This window comes from Penicillium psychrofluorescens, assembly GCF_964197705.1.
Source record: "Penicillium psychrofluorescens genome assembly, chromosome: 4".
NCBI classification, from domain to species: domain Eukaryota; kingdom Fungi; phylum Ascomycota; class Eurotiomycetes; order Eurotiales; family Aspergillaceae; genus Penicillium; species Penicillium psychrofluorescens.
The window spans coordinates 3,175,312-3,197,044 of NC_133442.1; the positions used below are offsets into that span (position 1 = coordinate 3,175,312).

Sequence of the window (21,733 nt, forward strand, 5' to 3'; positions counted from 1 at the left end):
AGAATGTATAATGGAATGCTTTGCGTCTCCAGTTATTCTGCGGCCCCGGTCGGGGAAACAGGGGAGAAAGGCGAGGCGCCAGAGCACGCCATATCAAGTGAAAGTAACCACAATCAAGGGTACAATGGCACAAGACGTTTTTTCGTTAGTTGAGTTCAACGACCATTGCCCCTTTCGCTTTTGGTGAACCTGCCAAGAAACGCCATGGATATCAACGGAAACACGCCTCAATGATGATGGTCAAAGGGCGTCCATTCTGGGCAGCTTCAAAACTTCACACCCCGCTCCCGCATCAGGGCCTTGCGTTGCTGTTCCTTGGCTGTGGAGAATGACAAGTCAGCGGAAATTCATTCCATCAAGACTTCTCCTGTGACAAAGCTTACCTTCATCATAAACCAAGAACTCGTGTAGACCGCTGCCGGCCGGCACCATGGGAAGAACAGGGACCTTCTTGTCAGTGATGACCTCCAGCAGGGCAGGGCCATCGTGCTCGATCAGCCACTTCAGCTTCTCCTCAACCTCGGCGGGATTTGAGACCTGCTCAGCGGCAACGCGCATAGAGCGGGCCAGAGGGACGAAGTCGGGGTTCTGCTGGTGGGTATGCGAGTACCGATCCTCGTAGAAGAGGTTTTGCCATTGGGTGACCATCTAAGTGAACGTCATTAGTATGGACTGAAAATAAAAGACCAAAAAAAAAAAAAAAACTTACTCCTTGCTCCTCGTTGTTGAGCAGCAGAACCTTCACGCCAATGTTGAACTGAGCAGCAGTGGACAGTTCGGTCAGGGTCATGTTGAACGAAGCATCGCCATCGATATCAATGACCAGGCAATCAGGCCGAGCCACCTTGGCACCAATGGCCGAAGGAAGACCGAAGCCCATAGTACCAAGACCACCAGAGGTGATCATGGTCCGCGGGTGGCGCCAGCGGAAGTGCTGGGCAGCCCACATTTGGTGCTGTCCGACACCGGTGGTGATGATGGTCTTTTCCTTCCGGTCGGCAGTAAGCTTGCTGAGCGTCTCGATCAGGTGCTGCGGCTTAATGGTGCCGTTGACGCTCTGGCGCTCGTAGAGAGACAGAGGAAAGCGTGCCTTCCAGTCGTTGATCTGCTCAAACCATTCGGTACGCTCCTTGACGGCGTGAACATGGGGCAGAAGCAGGTCGAGGTTCTCAGCACAGTCACCCTCCACGGCAACATTGGCCTCAACAACCTTGTTGATGTTCTTGGGCATGATTTCGAAGTGCACGATACCACCACGGCCCTCAGCAGCCGCCAGCTTCGCCTGGGGCGCAAACTTGGGAATGCTAAGAGTGACACGGTCGTCAAACCGAGCACCAACAGCAATGATCAGGTCGGCCTCCTGCATGGCCATGTTGGCATATGCCGAACCGTGCATACCGAGCATGTGAAGAGACTTGGGATCCAGCTCATCGAATCCGCCGAGACCCTGAAGGGTAGTGGTGACGGGAATACAAGCCTTGTCCGCAAACTCCTTCAAGATCTTGGGGCCGTCCGGACGAGCGAGGAGACCCTGACCACAATAGAGAACGGGCTTCTTGGCGACATTGACCAGGCGAGCGACTTTGGCGATGGTGCTATCGAGCTGCTTCTTGCCCATTTCACGGGCGGCCATGGTTGCTGCGCTGGGGAGGGAGGGGATAGTGCTCTGCATGGGGATGGGCTTGCGAAGGATTCCAGCGGTGATATCCTTGGGTAGGTCGACCAGAACGGGGCCCGGGCGGCCACTGGTGGCGATATCGAATGCTTCTTGAATGCGGCGAGGAAGCTCGGCAACGGACTTGACCATCACGTTCCACTTCGTACATGCCCGAGAGATACCGACCACGTCGGCCTCTTGGAAAGCGTCAGTACCAATGGCACCGGTCACGACCTGACCACAGAAGACAATCATGGGAGTGCCATCGGACATGGCATCTTGCATAGGAGTAACGACATTGGTTGCTCCGGGGCCGGAAGTGACCAGGACAACACCGGGCTTTCCAGATGCACGGGCATAGCCCTCGGCCATGTGACCAGCACCTTGTTCATGCTTGGGGAGAATGAAATCAAAGTGCTTCGAGTTATAGATGGCATCGAACACGGGGAGAATGGCACCACCCGGGTATCCAACTAGAGATTGATAAGTATAGAACTCTCCAATATCTTTCGGCCTGACTCACAGACATGCTTCACGTCAAGGCGAAGCATCATCTCATGAAAAATTTCTCCACCGGTCATGCCGACCATTCTTGGGGTAGGTTAGTATCACGAATATGTTCCATGCACGATCTCGGGACGTACGAGTCATCGAGCTCAGGGAGCTGGCGGTTCTGGAGAGGAGAGACCTCATTCCGGTGCGGTTCTTGGTTGAATGCCGGACTCGGCGCGGGGCGTGAGCCACTAACAGCACCGAGGTCAGTATGAATGCAATTCCCATCAATTGTCGTGCAAAACACTCACGTAGCCTGTGCGGTAGCTGTGCTCTGACTGCGCTTTTGACCGAAAGAGCGGTGGGGCGAGGCCGAGGCCACAAAGGCAGTGGAAAAAGGTCGACGCCCCGAGGCAAGCTGCCTCTGCAGGTGAATGGAGCGCAGAGCGCTTTTTGATGGTCTTAGAGGCATCATCGTCATTGGGATGACAGCCAGGCCAGTCGAGAAGAGTGGAGAGTATAAGGGAGAAACTTTCAGTTTGTCTCCGGGGCATCTGAAGAAAACCGGTGACTCAGGCGATCCGAGGTGCGATTGGTTCGCCTTCCAGTCTGCTCCGAAGTCGGAGTCACGTGGACGTCACCTGATCCCATTGGACCGAGATCAGAGAATTCGGGTTCAACAGGAGACAGTGAACATTAGCATCGCCGAGGAGGGCAAAGAAAGAAGACAATAAAGAATGAAGAATAGAGAAAGAAGAAAAAAAGATATATAAGATGCAAGGTGTAAAATATAGAATGTAAAATAAAAACCAATCGACACCTCTGAGATTCGAACTCAGGCTCCCAAAGGAACAAGCTTTCGAGGCTTGCGCGATAACCAACTCCGCCAAAGTGCCGAGGAGTAGCGAAAGCTCGAGACTTTTGTTCCTACCAACCAGCACCCGCAAACTGGCGCCTCCAACCAATCAGCATCGAATTGCCTCATTCGGCCCTACCAGAGACTGTCTCCCCGCACCGCGCTATCTCCAAACGGTCACCGCACGCAGCATCCCCACCAACGGTCCGCAAATTGACCGAGAGATACTCCGTCATCATCGTTTTCCCTTTTTCTCTTCTGTTTTCTTTTTTTCCCTCTCACTCCTTTTTCTCTCCTCCTATCTACCATGCCTGCCTCCCAAGAGCTCGTCCCGCAGACCGAATCCATCGCGGAGGTTTATGCCACCGACAATGCCTCCGTCGCGTCGGTTGCGCCAGAACACCAGCAACGGTGGGCAGCGCTGGTCTCGCAGTTCAACAAGACCTACAACCACCGCCCGGACTTTGTCGCGCGCAGTCCCGGCCGTGTGAACATTATCGGCGAACACATCGATTACTCGCTGTACGATGTGCTGCCGACCGCCGTCAGCGTCGACGTGATCATGGCCGTCAAGGTCGTCCCCGCCAGCGCATCCGGCACCACCATCAAGATCGCCAATGTCTCGCCCGAAAAATTCCCCACGCGCGAGTTCAGTGTCCCGCATGATACGGACATCGAGATCGATCCCAAGAAGCACGAGTGGATCAATTACTTCAAGGCCGGCTTGCAGGGCGCACTCAAGTTCTTGCGCGAGCACAAGTCCGATGGCTCGCTCGTCCCCACTAGCATGGAGATCTTGGTCGATGGCAATGTTCCCCCCGGCGGTGGCATCTCCAGCAGTGCCGCGTTCGTCTGTGCCAGTGCCTTGGCCGTCATGAAGGCCAACAACCACAACGTCTCCAAGCAGGACCTGCTGGATCTGGCGGTCGTCTCTGAGCGGGCTGTCGGCGTGTACTCGGGCGGGTAAGTACCGTCAATCCGCAGTGATTTTATATTTTCTGACTTGATGATCTTCCCTACAGTATGGACCAAGCAGCCTCCATCTTCTCGAAGCGTGGCTATCTGCTCTACACCCAATTCTTCCCGCAATTCAAGGCCCAGCACGTCCCGATCCCGACGGCCGCGGAAGAGATCACCTTCCTCATGGCACAAAGCTTCGTCACCTCGAACAAAGCCGACACTGCCCCGCGGCACTACAACCTGCGCGTCGCAGAATGCACCCTGGCGGCCGTGATTCTGGCCAAGCATTTCGGTCTCACTCTCCCCAAGGATAACAGCTCGCTGGGATACAGTCTACGGAACTTCCAGCAACAGCTGATGATCAAGGAGGAGCGGCTGCAGGACCCCCTGGAGTACCAGATCGACTCGGTGATCCAGGCCGTGCAGGACCTGTTGACACAGGAGCAGGGCTACACGCGCGAGGAGATGGCTCAACTGCTGGGCATCACCGTCGCCGAGCTCGAGTCTACCTACCTATCCGCCTTTCCTGTGCAAGCAGATCGGTTCCTCCTGCGCCAGCGCGCCCTGCACTGCTTCAAGGAGGCTCGGCGCGTGCTCGACTTCACGGCGTGCCTCGCCAAATCATCCCAGCTTGACGAGAAGCGCATCCAATACCTGGGCCAGCTGCTGAACGAGTCGCAGGAGTCGTGCCGCACGGCCTACGATTGCAGTGCTCCCGAGGTCGACGACATCTGCGCTATTGCTCGCCGTGCTGGTACCTGGGGTAGCCGGTTGACTGGTGCTGGATGGGGCGGTTGCACTGTCCACATGCTGCCCCAGAGCAAGGTTGAGGCGGTTACCAATGCTCTTCGCGACGAGTACTATCTCAAGAAGTTCCCGGACATCAGCGCCGAGAAACTGCAGCAGGCCATGGTTATCAGCAAGCCGTCCAATGGCTCGTTCTTGTACGTTTTATGATCCTCTGATGTGAGATTTGGTTACTGATTGACTTTCATTATAGGGTTACGGGAGCTGCTATTGACCAGATCCCTCTCTAAATCCTGTCCTATCGTGAAAAGGCAGATCTCTTGGCATGAGGGCTGCTGGCTATAGGAGTTCCAAAAAAGCATTGTATGTTCCAAAAAGAAACATACCCACCCGGCGAAACACTGCATAGATATATCATATAGTGGTTGGGCGCGAAATTTGAGGTGTATCGAGACCCAATGGTCGCTATCCGTCTAGATCGCGTAGAAATGCTGCCGCTCCGTCATGCTGCACATAAACCCATACTGGATGGTCGTTTTGATGAGATCGCGAGCGTCAAGAGCTTCACTGCGGCAGACGTGTATGGAGTTGGGGATGGAGATGTTGAATGAGATCTTGTTTGCCATCATTGCAGCATTCAAGTCTTCTTCTTGGCCGCAGCCATGCCGAAGAAATCGCTCATTTTCTTCATCCCAGTCGTATTGACCTTCTTCAAGTCCCGAACACCTCGAGACTCAGCCGCCTTTTTCTTCTTTTCCTCCTCGTCCTTCTTACGCTTCTTCTCGGCTCTTGTCTCCGCTTCTTCATCGTCATCCAATCCGCGCTTGCGGGTAAAGTCAGACATATTCCGTGATGCCATGGCCTCGGCGCGGAGACTAGCAATCTGTTTGAGACGCTCCGTCAAAGGTTTCAAATCTAGCGGGCTCTCGGGAGAGGCGAGGATTTCGTCCAGCCGGGTGCACAGGGACGGTGGGAGGTATGACTCCTTGATGAAGGCCAGCGCGGTCGAGATCCGCAGGAGACGAGCTACGGGGTCTGAAGGCGTGGAGTCTTCAGCACCGGGTGGCTGAGGAGCTGGGGTCGATTCGCCCGCAGGCGTCGACACAGACGGTGTCGCAGTGGTGGCCACTGTCGACGGCGAGTCCGGCCGTTCCTCTGATTTCGTGCTTAATTCGCCCTCAATCGATGAGGTCTGGCTCGTCACAATGTCTTCCCGTTTGACGGCCATCAGCGGAGTAGCGAGGGCTTGTCGAACAAACCGCTCTTCCAAGCTTGCCGGCAGGCCATGAGCGACCATGCGCTCCGCTTTACCGATCAACTCCCGGACCAGCTTCGTCTCGCTGAAGCGGAACAGTTTCTCATCCCCCGCTTCCACAGTATCACAGATAGCCTCCACGCGCGAGAGGAGGGATGGCCGAAACGTTTCATCGTAGAGAACATGGCGCAGATGCGGTGGCAGGTCGTCTTGAGAGTCAATTATGTCGTCCAGCGGCTGAAAAAGGGAAGCGCCGGACTTTGAAGAAGGTGCGAGCAATGGGATCATGAGGAATATGGTGTCAATTGGTGTTGCAACCAGCAATTCGGCCTTCTTCGCGACTGTGGCTTTCGGGATGACGGCCGCATCATCATCTTTGGATGGATTCTCTGTGCAAGGCGTGAACAGGATACTTCGTCCTGGTTGTGAAGGTGATGCGATAACGGTAAACTCGTAGACGCCGCGGTCCGGACAGAAGAAATAGCGCGCTAGGTCTCCCGACTGCGGATTCGGCAGGGATAATAGTCGAGCATTGTCGCTAGCTGAAGAGGGGAGAATGAAAGTCTTGCAGGGTGATTCTGGCGTCAATGGCTTGGGCATTTGTTGTGCCTGGTTTGGTTCGGATTTGGCTGCTGGAGCCGATCGTGTTCGCGGCATTATTAGATTGGTGGATTGTTGTTGTAGAAGTCGTTCAGACTACACGATCAACAGTCGCGTCTCGCGGGAAATCTAAGACGCGTCACGTGGAACATCGGGCTAACTTTCGTTCTTAATTCTACCTTCTACCACAGTACATACTCCATATCGCCTCAATAACTGCCTGGACGTTATCGGTGCCACGGTAATGGGGTACAATACAGGCCTCAGGGTGATTGATCCTTTACCGTCCTTGACCTCAGGACCTTGAACACCACCACCAGTAATGTGCTTCCCATCCATTTGTGGTTCGCCTACTGACCCAGGGACTAGTGGGCGAGACCGAATGGCCGCCCAAATCACCTCGTGCGGCGATGCTGAGTTCCCCAAGCGGACGGCGAAAATACGAGGATATGCAGCGCCGTCGTGAGAACATGTCGCCCTTGAAACGCTCAAGCACAACCCCAAACATCCGGTCGAAAGCCGCACAGATCTTGGAAGAGGATGAGGAGATGGACGAAGATGACGAGGAAGACGAGGAGACGCTGGCTCTCAAGCTGGAAGAGATCAAGGCTCGACTTAAGCTGAAGCAGCTCCAAAAGAACCGCGGCAGATCTGATTCAAACCAGAGCAATGCCCGGCCATCTTCTGCGATCAGTTCCACCTCGTCGCGGCTACAGGAGGTACAAAGAAGTCCGAGAGGGGAGAAAAGAAAAGCGGGCGCGGATGGAGTCCAGGTTCCTGTGTCTCCTACGAAACGAGAAGTTCCGGCTGCCCATGTGGCGTCACCGCGAAGATATCTGATGGGCATTGATAAGGGCTGGAAAGCCAGTGATGTATCGCTGAAGCGGGCTCCTAGAAATGATCAACTTGGACGTCGGCCCAGTGATCTTTCTTCCCCGGCTGGACTCAGCAAGATCAAAAGTTTCAGTGAAAGGATGGCTGAAGGGCGGGCAGCTGAGAAGTCTCGCATGGAACGAGCAGAAAAGTTGCAGGCTAACCGCAGCTCGGGTTTCCAGCTGGACAAAGGCGAGATAGAAGCCTTCAAGACTGCAGCTGCCGAAACAAAGCCATCACCACCACCGTCAGCAGCCAGGGACCGACAAGTGGAAAGCTTCAGTCGTGAGGATATCCTGCGGTCTCTCGGTCAGTCTCGTCCGTTGGGCATCAAGCGCAGCCAGACGACGCCAAACGTGCGGCGAACGGAGAACAACAGCGATGACAGCCAAGGACGATCTCAACTACACAAACGAAACCATACAGCGGAATCAGAAACGGTGTCATCTACGCACGAGGAAGAGGCAAAGTCGCCTGATCCATCCAAATTCGAGTCCTATTCGTCCTTGCATCTTTCAACCCGCATTCTACCCCAGTCTTTCTTGAGCCGAAACCTGGCTAGCAAAACCATCTTCCGAATCCCCGACCTCCTCAAAATAGTGAAAGCGCCCGCCTTCGAGCTTCCAGAAGAAGTGGATGGAGACTTTGTCGTTTTTGGGATTGTGGCATCTAAATCCAGCCCCAGGGATATAAAACGTTCGGGGAACGCGACTGCCAAAGAAGCAGACCCTTACGACGATGGCCGCAACAACACAAATAGATACATGGCGATCACTCTGACTGACTTGAAGTGGACGATTGACCTCTTCCTGTTCGACACGGCCTTTCCTCGTTACTACAAGATCTCGGAAGGAACCTTGATCGCCATCTTGAACCCCACGATCATGCCTCCACCAAAACACAAGCTGGACACCAACCGGTTCAGTCTCGCCTTATCATCATCCGACGACAAGGTCCTGGAGATTGGACACGCTCGAGACATTGGATTCTGCAAAGCCGTGAGAAAAGACGGCAAGACATGCCAGACTTGGGTGGACGGCCGAAAGACAGAGTTTTGTGATTTCCACGTCGACGTTCAGGTGCGGCGCACCCAGGGCCACCGCTCGGGTGTCAACAGCGGGTCTGGTACGTACGGTCCTGGCGGCCGATCCGGCTCCCGAACCGGATTTTTCGGCAGTGAGGGAGGCAGCAAGAAGGGAGATGGCCGAGGTGGTGACGCATCCAAGCAAGGCCTCAAGCAAGAAGGCCCCCAGTACCACTGGGGAACGCAATCTACTTACTACCTGGCGCCAGCACCAAAGAACCGAGGCGCTGGCCGTTCCTCTTTCAACCCCGTTGCTGCTGGACAGTCCGCAGCGAACTTGTTGGACAACGTTAGCGACGACCCTTTCATCGCGGCCGGCATGATGGGCCGCGGAACGGACAGCAAAGAAGAGCGGCTCCGCAAACGCCTGGCGACGCAGCAGCGCGAGCGCGATATCACCGAGAAACTGTTCTCCAACCGCGTCGGCGGCGTGGGCGCCGAGTATCTTCGCAAGCGCACGGCCAACGCCGAGACATCCAAGGATGCACAGGACGAGACGCCCGGAGGAACTCCATCTACTCCGAAACTGCCCTCGTCCAACGCCAGTGCGTTGAACCTGTCCAGCTTCGGGAAGGCGCAGAATGTCCGCTTGAGTCCGATGAAGCGCGCTCGTGATAAACCCCACGGCAGTGGTGTCAAGAAGACACGGTTTATTACTGCGAAGGGGATCAGGGAGGCGGGCCGGGATAGTCTGGGTGGGCCGTCTGAGGCTGATCCGGCTAGCAATCCATTCTCGGATACTGACGATGACTTGGATATTGTTTGAGGCGCTTCTGGGGAGTGTCGAATCCTGGTCTATTTCTTTATTCAACAGCACGGAAAGTGCTATCATCACGAGTCAATGACACGCATAATGTACTTGGTTAAATGGAGCTGGCGGAGTAAACAAGGTGTTGTCCATCCAACTTGTATGCAATGTGAGTAGAGGGCGGCATCTGAGAGTATCTGGTATGGCGACTAGCAGTTAAAGGGCCCGAATGCATCTGAAAATCCACGTCCAGTCTCAAACAATCTTTCCAAATTAGACGACTACAGTAATATGTGAATGGCAAAGGCCGATGAATCCGCGCCGAGTTACAGTGCCACCACGGCTTATCATATCATGGATAAGCTAAATTTAGCTAGATTCTGTGTTCATGGCGCTATGAGTATAGGTGGTGTTACCGATTTTCGGAAGCACTGTACACACTACAACCTACGAAGCACAAGAGTTGATCGAAAGGATAGTTTGGGTTACCATTTCCCATTAAAACAAAAACAAAACCAGGGCAATCGAAGCAACCATCTCGACCAAGCCAGTAGAAAACTCAAAAGACCGAAGTATGTGAAAGACGTGACAGTCTAACGCAAGAACCTTCGATACACAAGAGAGGGAATCAAAAGCAACAAAAACTCCGTTGTTGTCCTGCATACAAAAAACAAGTTGGATGCAAGTCACCAGGAGGTATCCATGAAGTTCAATCCCAATCCCAAACAAAACAATTTTGTCCCATCCTATCCTGTCCCAGAAGACCCTTCACTCCGATGGAAAGACCAGAAAGAAAAAAAACCCAGCACGCACAAGTAGGAACCAAGAGAAAGGCCAAGAAGACACGAGTTTGTCATGAACGAAAGAAAGAAATTACAACAGGCCAAGGGATAAGAATGTGGACATGCAGCATAAAAAGAAGGCTGCACAGATGGCTGAAGAGAAAACTGAATGTCGCACGATGCATAATGTCCCTGAAGAAAAGAAAGAGAAGAAGAAAGATAGAACCCCGCGCTGAAGGGATGCGTGACACGAAACAAGAAGGCAAGTCGCTGAGAACGGGCTTAAGCCGACCGAACACCCCGGGTCCGCTTGGGAGCAGGGCCACTAGAGCTGGATGCTGGTCCAGCCTCACGCTTCTTAGGCGTAGTGCTGATTCCATCATCAGGGCTCTGCTTCTTGCGTTGCCAGCGGGCAAAGGGGCTGCTCGGCTTCTTCTCGGTCTTCTTGAGCTCAGACACCATGGTCGGGGTGGCATCCACCTGCGTCTTGTCGAAGCGAGCACCAGAGCGCAGGCGCATGGTGGCACCGGGAGAGGCAGGGGTGGTTATGGGGGATTTGGGAGAAGGAGTGGACAGGTCGTCCTTAGCCTGCTCCTCGACATCCGTGGCCTCGTCTTCGTGGTGAGGCTCATCATCCTTGCTGGCAGTAGGGAAGAGCACACGGGGCTTGATGGAGGAACGAGTGAGAGGCTGGATACCGGTCAGGAGGTCGCTGGTGTCGGTGTCCATCAGATCAGGACGAGCAGCCAGCAGACCCAGGTCCTCCTCATCATCATTGTCAGCCTCTTCGCTGAACTGGTTGAAAATCTTCTTTCCGCGGCTGTAGAAACGTCATTAGATGATGTGGAACAAGAGACTGGGGGAGATAAAGCACTTACAACACACAGTAGATTCCATCGTCCCGGTTGAGCGAACCTTCAACTTCGGGGTCACGCTTTGCAGCACGTCTCTTGGAGGTGCGGGTGGGCTGCTTCTCCGAAGTCTTGGGCATAGCAGGATTGGCGTAGAAAGGATTCTCCTCAGTGGGATCCATCGTGGGGATACGGTCACGAGAGTCGGTGTAGATCTGGATGGCAGGCTGGCCTGGAGCAAGATCCTCACTGAAACTCCCGAGGGAGAAACCCGTGTGCTTCTTGGATCTCTTGAGGGTGGACATGGGGGGAGCAAAGAGAGCACGAGCAGCAGAGTGATCATCCACAGCTTTCTTGGAAGGAGTTTTGATGGGAGTGGGAAGCATATCACCAGCCATGGTGGAACGAGAGGTCGGGGGATGCAAGAGGGACGGGTGGGAAAGCACAGAAGTGTGTGAAAGAGAATGGTGGTGGTGGTTGGAATCTGGCAGTGAATGAGTGGGGTGTGTGCCTGCGTGACCCTCCAATCTAGCCTTCTTCCGAGGACTGCCTGGAGTCGATCTAGGAGGTGACAACCCTTCCACCTCTACCTTGCGCTGTTTTTTGGGAGAACCACTGGCTCTGCTTCGAACACTGGGAGAGCTGGGAGGCGGAGTCTTCTCAATTCGGGTCACACGTTGGTTGGCCAGCCTGGCTGAAGCGCGCGTAGGATAGGGCTCATATCCATCGTAGGCAGGGCCATGTCGAGGTGCCGCAGGCATGCGCAAGGCAGAGGGTGATGGAGGCGGCGGAGTGGTCGCCATGATTGCAGAGTGAATGGAAGTCCTCGAGGTAACAATGCCGATTGTACACGATGCGTAGCTAGTCGGATGTTCTGGGAGAACAGTCTCGATCAAGGACCGGCCGGGGGTCAGACTGCACGCGGCGTCGCAAGGGCGAAAATCAATCGGGAAAAATCGAGACAAGGCCCAACACACGAGACACGGCAATAAATAAGACTGACAACCCCAAATAACCACGATGCAGTCAAGATGGGAGGGAATAGCAATGTAATGATGGGAAGACAGGGAGACGAAGAGGTGGAATGTGTTTACCCAGCCACGCTCACCGCCCTTGGGTGGCTGGTTGGTTGGTTCCCCACCAAACGTGTTGATGCCCTTCCCGATTTGTCTTTCTGCCCGATTGTATTTCAACATTCCAACATGGCTTCGCGCAGTGCGGCCGAGGAGATGGAGCGTCTCCAGTTGTCCGACGAAGACACCGAGGAGCTCTGGAACTCGCCGTCCAAACGGGGAGCCCACAATCCACGATCCTCCGATGAGAAGATACCAGCTGCCCAACCCTCGCACGATGCCGGCGACACCCTGTTTGACCGCGAAGAGGCACGAGAGGCAGCACTGCGAAACGAGCTGCAGAACGTGCGGCACGTCAATGAGGTGCTCGAGGGGCTCCTGAGCAGCTTGGATCGCGCTAAGGGAAACATGGAGGTGAGCAGGGCGCCCATTGGACTCATTTGATTCAGACATTCATTAACCGGGCATGCAGACGGTCTCGAAAACAGTCACATCGGCATCGACGCTCCTGAATACCTGGACACGGATCCTCTCGCAGACAGAACACAACCAACGTCTCCTCCTCAACCCCAACTGGCAAGGCGCCACACAAGACGTCGCCGATATCGAAACGGAAGCGATCCAACGACAACAAGCCGCCGAACGGCGCGAACAGGCCCTCCAGCAGCAGCGAGAGGCGGCTGCCCGCAAGGCGGACGAAGAAGAACGACGACGCATCGCGATGGGCAGGACTCGAGGAACCACGCGTGGTCGGGTCCGGGGCACAGGTCTGGGGCGCACGCCCAGTACCAGTACGAGCACGTCGCGCACCACCGCTGCTACACGCGGGTCTACGACGGCGACCCGGCGGCCAGCCAGCGGGATTGCGCGCGGGGGTGGCGTTTCCCGCGGTCGGGGGAAGACCTCATGATTTACTGTTTGTGATGACTATTGTTTTTCTTCGTGTACATTATTGTTCTTGTCATGTTCCCACGAAGATAAGTTAGAGATGCAAATGAGAACAAACGATACCCTGCCTCAGGCATCCAGGGGTCAACGTGCCCGATAGCGATAAGGAGAACCGTTACTTTTGCTACCTTGCGACGACCTTCTTCCTCACACACCCACACATAAACACAAACGATGAACTTCGCTCCCTACCAGCAGGAGTCCCCCGAGATCGAGCGGGCTCTGTCCCCTCCCCTCGGCGACCGCGCCAAGTCGCCCAACGTCCGGTCACCGCGCGCATCGGCAGACCTCCCGCCTCCCAGTCACTTCGCCGGCGGAAACGGGCACACGGGGTCCGGGCGCGATGTCGAAAGTGGCCATGTCAGCTTGGGCGCGTTTGAGACTAGTCTCCCTATTCGCATGGATATTGAGGCCGCGCTGGCGTATCTGCTGCTGCCTCCGGCCGGAGGCGTGTTCTTGCTACTAACGGAGCATAAGAGTGATTATGTGCGGTATGTGCATGTGTTGGAGGAGGCGGGAAATGGGTAGTTGGAGAGAATTTACCTTGGTGCTGATTCGGATTATCATCCAGATTTCACGCTTGGCAGTCTAGCATGCTGTTCACCGTCATCTTTATACTTCATCTCATCCTCTCCTGGTCCAGTTTCTTGTCCCGGGCTCTCTTTATCATCGACCTTGTGATCATCGGCTTTCTCAGCATGAAAGCCTATCTAGGTGGTGAGTTTATTTTCTTGTCTAGTTTATGGGATACATGGATCCGACCTAATTACTCCCCGCAGTCGACACACTCGAACACTTCGAAGTCCCATTCTTCGGCCGTCTGGCCAACTCCTTTGTCGATGATGAATAATAGATCTGCTTGGTTTTGTTTCTTATCTACTTTTTCAGTTGTGACAATGCTTACCTGTGCTTGATATACCCATACTCCTGTCTGTTCATGCCTGCTCGGTCGTTTGATGCGTTGCGCTGCGTTGTGTACATACGTGCTATGTTGATATATCCCTTAATTTATCTTTTCTGCTAGACTTTACGGGATGGGTTTGTATTGCGATCCGGTGCTTCGTCCTCCTATCTATATATTCAATGAGCCTGTACTTCCTTCGGCGTCGTATCTTACGGACGAATTCTATTGAAAAGAACAGCTATTCATATTCTGATTCTATGTATATCGAGTAGCTATAAACCGTCTTGACACAACCAGACGTGAAACTCTATCAAGCAACAGAATTATCAGCACACGACCAAGCAGCCGAACCCCCGGACTTCTTATAGCTGTCGATGATGCTGACAATCGATCCATACGTGCCCCCGATCATCAAGAAAGTGCCAGCCAAGATAACGAACATGCACCAGCCGACCATCAAAGTCCACCGTGTCGTTCTCAGAACCTTGCCCTGGGCCCAGTTGTCGTACAACCACATGCTGGCCATGGGATGGAAGCACATCGGCGTACCCATCAAGGCACCAACGAGCGAGACGAGATCCCCGAACACGGGAATGGCGCTGGCAATAATATAAGCGAAGACGGCGATTCCGATGGTGCAGCCGAGCCAGGATCCCCAGTGGACGAAGGTGTTGGCAGTCAGATGCTTGGAGCCCTGGAGGATGCGGACAAATATATACTTTGCGGGCAGCTGCACGAAAGACTATCAGCACGAACACTCGACCATTTCTCGGAGCGGAGAGAGACTCACATGGATGAAAATCAATGTACTAGCCAGCAAGCCCGGCAGCGCAAAGCCATAGCTGACTTTCTTCATCGTCGGACCCGCGGAGCCCAGAGCAGGAGACGACACATAAGACCCGCAGTAATAGTAGACCACGATTCCAACTACAATGTAGAAACCGGTCACGACAGACTGGCATACGATGAGCGATCGGCCATAATGGCGGGGATCACGCATCTCCGACGCGATGGAGAAGAAGGCCGGAGTGCCGGCGTACGCGAACACCATAGTGGAGAGGGCCGTGGTGGCATCAACGAATGTTGTGCTGCCTATGATCTTGTAGTCGGAGACCCAGACGCCCGCTTGCGGTGCGGCTGATGGACGGTTCTGGATACCGACGGCGATGGTCACGATGAGGACTAGACACGACTGTTAGATTTGATTACCTGGATAGAAGGGACAAGTCCTTACTGGAGGTCAGGATGCATGATAAACCGACCCACGCGAGCCAGGAGATGCGGCCCAGAGTCTGAATACTCGACAGAATACAGGTGACGATCGCCGAAACGGCGACAAACACGGCAGTGCAAGTGGCATGACTCGATACGGCATTCAGACCGATACTGATGCCGAGCATCCCCGAACCCGCAACGAAGGTCCACCCTGTGAAGGAGAGTGGGTCAGAGAGCGATACACCTAAGATCAAGTGCAATAAACTCACAGAGAACAAAAGCAATCCCGAAACCAATTCTCCCAATTTTCCCAAAGAGCATCTGGCCCACGTCGTCAATGCCATACACCTCGCGATGCCGCAGCTTGAAAACACCAATAATATAGTCGGACCAGGTGGTGATGCCCGCAATGGCGATGAGACAGATCATGCCGGGGATGATACCCAACGCATCGAACGCGACGGGGATGGAGAGGACGCCGAGACCGATCTGGGTCTTCATCATCAGCACGGCTGTGCCCAGCCAGCCGACATTGCGATAATTGGGACCCGCGGCTGTGATCTCGCCGAAGACTGCATCGTGCGAGTAGGAGCTTTCGACATCAGATGTGGTGGCACCTAGGGCCTCTTCTTGCTTCTTTTTCTCAGACTCCGACGACATATGGAGGAACAGAACCGGACAAGAAAGGAAAGGAGAAGGAAAAGGAATATGTGCACAACAAAGAGGGAACTCGGGGGTTACATGGATTGAGGGGGCCCCCGTACGAGGGTATTTAAACTAACTGCAAGCAAGCCACCCTGGCCTCGGTTAGAGGAGCTAAAACGCTGGGGCGTCCATGTCTCGCGTGGCCCGTAACCTCTTGAGGACATCCGCATCGGACGGGTGAATGACATCAGTCCGATGCGGATGGCAGTGTAACCCTAGTGCTATGCCGCTCTAGGAACAATTCCTCAGACTTGACACCGTCCTAGGTACGATATCTATAATTGTCTGCACGTCTGGAGAGGAACGAACGGACCCCGACAGTTTCTCTCCTCAAATTACGCGCATTTTAGCCCTGGGCAGATCCACTTTTTAAAATTGCGGGGGAAAGCTACCCCAGCCACGTACGACATGCCACTACTCCCTATACGAGGGATAGGCGATGATAAGGATCAAGGCGTTTTCTTTGCCGGCAAAATACCCTATAATCGCCGGGGGAAATAGCGCTATGTACATCGTATCGCATAGTAGTTACTAGGGCAGACTAGGTAACTCCCTTGCACAAAGAGTCTCCCGGTCGCCGCCCCCAAACACCGGCCCGATCCCGGCTAGTTTTAGTGCTCCAAGTTGCCCGATTTCCAGTCCTTTGGAAAAAGCCTCACCTGTTTCTGAAGCCGACTTCCCCTTCCATTTAATAGCGCCGCATCTAGCCGGCATCGGGCCAGGCTGGTAACGGGGAGACCCTTTGCCGCCCGGTACTCCAGCCAGCCACAAAGTCAAATCAAGAAATTCTCGGGATCTCATGTTACTTGTTATGCCATGATATATACAATAAAATATTGACATAGTGTATAACACCCATCCAAGTTCTTCACTCTGACTAGTTCCCTCACGGAAATGAATTATATGTCCCATTTCCAAAACACGGCCCATCAATGGAATACCCACTCACGTTCTGCACTGCAAGCCCATCCCCACCGAACCGAAGTACATTGCCACCGTACGTATACGGAAACCAGCCTTTGGCAGGGGGTCCCTGGATGGGGTCCTTCATGAAAGCCAGAATATGGTCCTGCATGGTCTCGCTCGTGGCGATTTCCAATGGACTGGGGCCTCTGGTCGCGTTGGACACACTGTAGAAGTATGTACCAAAATTCATGACCAGGTCCGCTGCGTGGTAGGCACCCAGCCACTTGTAAGGCGTCTGATTGGGCCAGGTGCCGGCATACTGATATCGGTACGTGGTGATATTGTTGGCGGCGCGCCAGATGCTTGTGTTTGCAGTCGGACAGATCCAGTCTGCTACTGTGCCTGCGGTAATCCCGGGTTGCCAGGGGCCAACGGTGGCATTAGATGATGGCCAGGCTGCCAGGGAGGCGTCGTTGTTGGCGCAATCTGAGAAGATCGCGGGCCGAGGGGAGATCTTTCCAGCAGCTGCGCGGGCCGCATAATCAGAGAAGATATAGACATTATCGGCAATGGGCGTAAAGCTGATCGCAGGCTTTTTGTCATATTGTCCGATGAAGTTCTCAATCATCGTCATCGGGACTTGTTGCATACACTCCAGTTCTGCGGTGGGATCTTTGGGGAAATCACATCCCAGATTCTTCGCCACGAAGGTAAAGTTGGAATGACTGTAATCCTTCGAGGAGGTAGCGAGTAGCGCCGTTCCAGACTGCGAAAACGTCCCTTGAACAATTGGTTTATCCCAGAAGGCGTAGTTATGACAGTCGGTACTGGCAGAGCCAGCAGACTGTCCCCACATCGTGATTCTGTCGGGATCGCCTCCAAACGAGGCAATGTTCTCGTGCACCCATTCTAGCGCCTTGCGCTGGTCCAGCAGAGCCACATTCGGCACATCTAACGCGGCTGCGTTGGGGTAGCCGAATATATTGAGCCGGTAGTTGATCGTCACCACGATATGGTCCTGGGTGCGACTCACCCATGACGGAGGAAGCTGGCCTGCAATGTCGATCCCGCCAGTCACAAATCCGCCTCCAGTCATAAAGAAAGCAACAGGCAGTTTGGCTTTAGAGGAGACTTTATAGGGTGTCCAGACGGCAATGCTCAAGCAGTCTTCCGCACCGGTCTGCAGACTCAGGTCGCTGGTGTGGTTCTGATCACCATTTTCCACTAGCAGGTAAGGGGTAAATAAGTTCCAGAAGCTGGGAGTGCTGGAAACAAACTGCGGGCATGAAGGTGGGAACCGCGTGGAGTAATGGTGTTTATCCGAGTGAGGTAGCGACTCCGGTGGCAGGAAGCGGAGCTTGCCAACGGGGGCCTGCGCATATGGGATGTTACGAAACTCCCGGACATTTGGATAGTGGGTGTTTCGGAGGCCTGTGTAGGTGCCAGTCAAGGTGCGCACCATCAGGAGGGGATCGGCTGCCAGGGCAGTGGACAGGATGCCCGCCAAAATGGTTGAAATCTTCATGATCAATACGTGGACTGAGCCCTACTCGGACAAAATGGTGAGAAGGTCCATTAACGCGGGGAATTTATGTCATATACCATGGGTGGCCCGGCATCGGCACATAGTGTCGGGGTAGGGAAGCTTGATTCCGGTGATATACTGTGGGGAAGAATCGTGGGGAAGCAACCACACGCTAGTATATTCAAAGCACGAAATACGGATGGGGGTTAAAAATACTAGAAGCCATTTTGATCCCGTACTTTCTTTATTTAGATAAGAAAAAAAAGCAAAGCAAGTTGACATAGGAAAAGAATATCATTGAAGCCACACACATACACATCAGGCGCGCTCGAATAGTAAACACAAATAGCAAGTATCCTGGCAAATGTACATGACCTGAGACCATTCGTTCAACATCCATCCCATTCGGCCGGAAAAGAATCCTCCACTCAAATATCATGGCAAAAACGCATTTGACAAATTGGATCGCACAGCACTGAACATAGCCCCGGAAATCGAAGACGCTTCAAAAGCAAAAAAAAGAACCTGCAAAAGCATCAAAAAGGTTGAGCCCTCGAAGCACGCAAGAGAAAAGAGGAGAAAAAGATAAAGGATTGTAATGTGCAAAGTGGCTCGGAGAAGGGCATGGTATCTACGTAAGAAGAAGAGAAGGAAAACTCCGTCAGGACAAGAGGTTGGTTGCAGTGGGTCATGCCGGTTCGTAAGCGATTCGGACCATCTAGATGATCTGCAGGTAGTTGCTCGGCACCAGACCGGGGCGGGAACGGGTGCTGGTGCCTTCGGCTTCCCACCACCCGTCATCCTGGAGGCGGAGAACAGCCAGTACTTCACCCTTGGTGAAGCCGAGCTCCTCAGGAATGGCAGCAGAGTAGCTGTACATTGCGCGAGCAAAGTGGAGAACTGGTCGTCCATCGCGGCTAAATTTCCTCCCTGACTCGGCAACAGCCAAGGTGCGGCTCCTGGATCGGCCAGGCGGCGCACCGCTGCCATCACCATAGTAAGATACCGGCCGGCCGTTTTGCCGAGCTGAGCCATATCCCTCACGGCTGCCACCACCGTACATCTCAACTTGGTTGCCAGACAACTGCAGCTCCATGCCCCCGGCGCTGGAAGGACGAGCCTGCTGTCTGAACTGGGGCTGAGGAGATACAGCACGGTTAGGACCACCAGGCGATCCCCTCTTGTAATCGTTGGGCGAGTACGGCGGGTCTTGGGCTCGACGCGGCGTTGGGGACTGACTGTAGCGGCCGTTCATGCTGTTGGACTGGTATGAAGATGGGCTAGGGCTGCCCCCTCCACCACTGTACTGGCTCGTTCGAGTGTCTGCGCGAGGAGTGACCTGGGGACTGGCACTGCGCCTTGGAGCTGGCGATCGCGCACGGGGAATGTCCTGAGGGTTGCCGTTCCCGCCTCGGAGCATATTCTGAGTCTGGCCAGTATATCGCTGGGTCGTCTTTTGCATCTGTTTCGAGGTAAAAGCCGGCTGAGGAGCATCAAGCCGCTTCACGGAGGGGTCATGATACGCCGGAGGAGGTGCGCCTGACGCGCCTCCACCATAGGCCGAGCTTGGGGCTGACGAAATTGGTGTCTGAATGCCATGGTATCTATCGGCCGACACACGAGAGGTCGACTGCTTGCCATTGGTCTTCAAGTCGGCCAAAGCCCGAGCGATGGGGTCAAGGTCATCCTCAGGGCCCGTGATCGGTTGCGCTCCCTTCCTGGGGGAGCTCTTGTCAGGCGAAGCAACGTCAAAGACATTGTTGCCAACATTCAGTTGGAAGTTGGCACGAGGATCTACGGGCTCTGGGCTTCCAGACACGCGACCGTCATTAATCATGGGAACTCCCTTGATCGGACTCTGTCTGGCTGGTGAGGGTGAAATGTTAGGTCTCTCCTTTTCATGGCGACTCTTGCGGCGGAAAGGACTGTTGCTGAAAAAGGCGCTTCTCTTCTTCTGAACTTGCTTATCGCCCCCGGCACTTGGCAACCCTGAGCCAGGAGATTTTACAGGAGAAGACTTTGAACTGAGGGCACTGCCTTGCTCAAAGCTCGACATGGAGGTCGGGTTGGAGATTTCGCTCTGAGAATCGCGACTGGATGGACGATACGCGCTGGTTGCAGATCGTTCCGAAGGCGGACCAGCTCGACAGAACATAGTCATACCATCCGTTGGGTATGCATTATGTGGAATCGTGTTGATCTCGCCATGCTGATCAGGGTCATAGTTTGGAGGAAGTTGGCCGCCTCGGCGAAGATCGAGAGGCGCCGGTTGCTGGGCCCCTTTCTCGGTAGCAGGATGGCCCATTTGAGCCGCGAGATCGGACTGAGAGTCGTTATGGGACTCGTACGCAGACGGCTGGGGGGAGGATGTGCGGAACGCAGGATTCATAGTGCGTTGGAACTGAGCGACGGAGTAGCCGTCATCTCCCATCTCTGAGCCAGCATCGCTTGCATCTTCTTTGCAGAAGTTGATAAATCGGGGAGGATCGGGGATTTCTTGGCCAGTTCCGCGTTCCTTGATGAAGTACACAATGTCCTTCTCCACCTCGCAGTTCTCAAGCGAGAGGCGAATGCGTTCGCAAGCAGCATCGTCACTGACACAGACCGTCGATGCAATGTTCGCATACGTCCAGAGGCTGCTCTTTGTGAAGTCCAGACGCTCTTCTTCCAAATCTTGGAATTTCTGTAGGCCGTTAGCATCAGCATTTGACAACTTTGGGAGGTATCACGTACATCACAAGCCTGCTTCCACTCTTTGTTCCAACGTCCGGTTGTCTCCTCAAGGGTCTTGACCGTAGCTTCATACTCGTTGCTGTTCGAGGCCAGCTGGATCTGGGTCTTCTCAAGTTTTGCTTTATTCTTCCGTTCTTCTTGACCCATCACCATGTGGCCTTGCGCAAGATATCCCTTGATGCGAAGACAATCCTGCTCATAGCGGTCGCGAGACTATCCTTGTGGTCAGCATACGTGAGATATGATGTCAGGTCATCAGCCACTCACCTTGTTCACGGCCTGTGTCTGTTGTATTTTCGTCTTGTGCAGACGCTCAATGCTCGCTTGGATGATCTTCCGTCTTTCTTTGAGACCGCTGGAAAAGGTAGCAAGCGGCTCTTCCAATTCACCCTTCATCTGAGTCGCGATGGCCGCATGGGCTTTCGCAATAGCTTCGGTTTCTCCGCGAACTACATCAAGTGAAGTGCGCAGCGATCCTGTTTCAGACGATCCAAGCGACTTGCGACACAGTGCTTGGAGTTTCCTGGCGTATTCATCTTCGATGGCAGCGCGGACTATTTGTTGACATTAGCGACTGAAGAGACAGCACGGAGACATAGAACACAAACCGTTGTAGAAAACCTTCAGTTCGTCGCTAGTGACTTTAGATCCATGCATGCGATCAAGCATGGGATGAAGGCCGGCATCATCCTTGCCCCAGAAGTTGTTCGCAACTAGAAACCAGACCATTAGTGGGCTTCCTCGAATGCTCTTTCAGTCAATACATACAAGACATGGACACACTCGGTCCATCAGCCACCGTTCCTGGCATCTTTGTTG

At 54.1% G+C, this 21,733-nt stretch overlaps 10 protein-coding genes and 1 non-coding gene across 11 annotated transcripts; 4 read left to right on the plus strand and 7 right to left on the minus strand.

Moving 5' to 3' along the window:
• Window positions 1-266: 266 nt before the first annotated feature.
• PFLUO_LOCUS6843 (mitochondrial) lies at window positions 267-2,621 on the minus strand (the record flags this gene model as incomplete). The annotated part of the gene is made up of 6 exons (XM_073784426.1): window positions 267-319; window positions 384-648; window positions 710-2,130; window positions 2,181-2,248; window positions 2,302-2,400; window positions 2,461-2,621. 6 exons carry the CDS (start codon window positions 2,619-2,621, stop codon window positions 267-269), a joined length of 2,067 nt encoding a protein of 688 aa, XP_073640883.1.
• Window positions 2,622-2,963: 342 nt separating this feature from the next.
• PFLUO_LOCUS6844 lies at window positions 2,964-3,045 on the minus strand. The gene has a single exon. It is a non-coding gene; the product is annotated as a tRNA-Ser (tRNA).
• A 267-nt stretch (window positions 3,046-3,312) lies between these two features.
• PFLUO_LOCUS6845 (galactokinase) lies at window positions 3,313-5,002 on the plus strand (the record flags this gene model as incomplete). The annotated part of the gene is made up of 3 exons (XM_073784427.1): window positions 3,313-3,968; window positions 4,028-4,909; window positions 4,966-5,002. 3 exons carry the CDS (start codon window positions 3,313-3,315, stop codon window positions 5,000-5,002), a joined length of 1,575 nt encoding a protein of 524 aa, XP_073640884.1.
• Window positions 5,003-5,349: 347 nt separating this feature from the next.
• Window positions 5,350-6,624, minus strand: PFLUO_LOCUS6846 (uncharacterized protein; the record flags this gene model as incomplete). The annotated part of the gene is made up of 1 exon (XM_073784428.1): window positions 5,350-6,624. The coding sequence occupies one exon, from the start codon at window positions 6,622-6,624 to the stop codon at window positions 5,350-5,352; it is 1,275 nt and encodes a 424-aa protein (XP_073640885.1).
• Window positions 6,625-6,977: 353 nt separating this feature from the next.
• On the plus strand, window positions 6,978-9,290 carry PFLUO_LOCUS6847 (uncharacterized protein; the record flags this gene model as incomplete). The annotated part of the gene is made up of 1 exon (XM_073784429.1): window positions 6,978-9,290. One exon carries the CDS (start codon window positions 6,978-6,980, stop codon window positions 9,288-9,290), a length of 2,313 nt encoding a protein of 770 aa, XP_073640886.1.
• A 1,046-nt stretch (window positions 9,291-10,336) lies between these two features.
• On the minus strand, window positions 10,337-11,303 carry PFLUO_LOCUS6848 (uncharacterized protein; the record flags this gene model as incomplete). Its single annotated transcript, XM_073784430.1, has 2 exons — window positions 10,337-10,874; window positions 10,933-11,303. 2 exons carry the CDS (start codon window positions 11,301-11,303, stop codon window positions 10,337-10,339), a joined length of 909 nt encoding a protein of 302 aa, XP_073640887.1.
• An 804-nt stretch (window positions 11,304-12,107) lies between these two features.
• Window positions 12,108-12,888, plus strand: PFLUO_LOCUS6849 (uncharacterized protein; the record flags this gene model as incomplete). Its single annotated transcript, XM_073784431.1, has 2 exons — window positions 12,108-12,392; window positions 12,451-12,888. The coding sequence occupies 2 exons, from the start codon at window positions 12,108-12,110 to the stop codon at window positions 12,886-12,888; spliced, it is 723 nt and encodes a 240-aa protein (XP_073640888.1).
• A 212-nt stretch (window positions 12,889-13,100) lies between these two features.
• On the plus strand, window positions 13,101-13,776 carry PFLUO_LOCUS6850 (uncharacterized protein; the record flags this gene model as incomplete). Its single annotated transcript, XM_073784433.1, has 3 exons — window positions 13,101-13,417; window positions 13,498-13,643; window positions 13,706-13,776. The coding sequence occupies 3 exons, from the start codon at window positions 13,101-13,103 to the stop codon at window positions 13,774-13,776; spliced, it is 534 nt and encodes a 177-aa protein (XP_073640889.1).
• Window positions 13,777-14,140: 364 nt separating this feature from the next.
• Window positions 14,141-15,705, minus strand: PFLUO_LOCUS6851 (uncharacterized protein; the record flags this gene model as incomplete). The annotated part of the gene is made up of 4 exons (XM_073784434.1): window positions 14,141-14,560; window positions 14,621-15,012; window positions 15,065-15,256; window positions 15,315-15,705. 4 exons carry the CDS (start codon window positions 15,703-15,705, stop codon window positions 14,141-14,143), a joined length of 1,395 nt encoding a protein of 464 aa, XP_073640890.1.
• Window positions 15,706-16,636: 931 nt separating this feature from the next.
• On the minus strand, window positions 16,637-18,181 carry PFLUO_LOCUS6852 (uncharacterized protein; the record flags this gene model as incomplete). The annotated part of the gene is made up of 1 exon (XM_073784435.1): window positions 16,637-18,181. One exon carries the CDS (start codon window positions 18,179-18,181, stop codon window positions 16,637-16,639), a length of 1,545 nt encoding a protein of 514 aa, XP_073640891.1.
• Window positions 18,182-18,899: 718 nt separating this feature from the next.
• Window positions 18,900-21,725, minus strand: PFLUO_LOCUS6853 (formin-binding protein; the record flags this gene model as incomplete). The annotated part of the gene is made up of 5 exons (XM_073784436.1): window positions 18,900-20,864; window positions 20,915-21,127; window positions 21,182-21,468; window positions 21,523-21,627; window positions 21,683-21,725. The coding sequence occupies 5 exons, from the start codon at window positions 21,723-21,725 to the stop codon at window positions 18,900-18,902; spliced, it is 2,613 nt and encodes an 870-aa protein (XP_073640892.1).
• Between the last annotated feature and the right edge of the window lie 8 nt (window positions 21,726-21,733).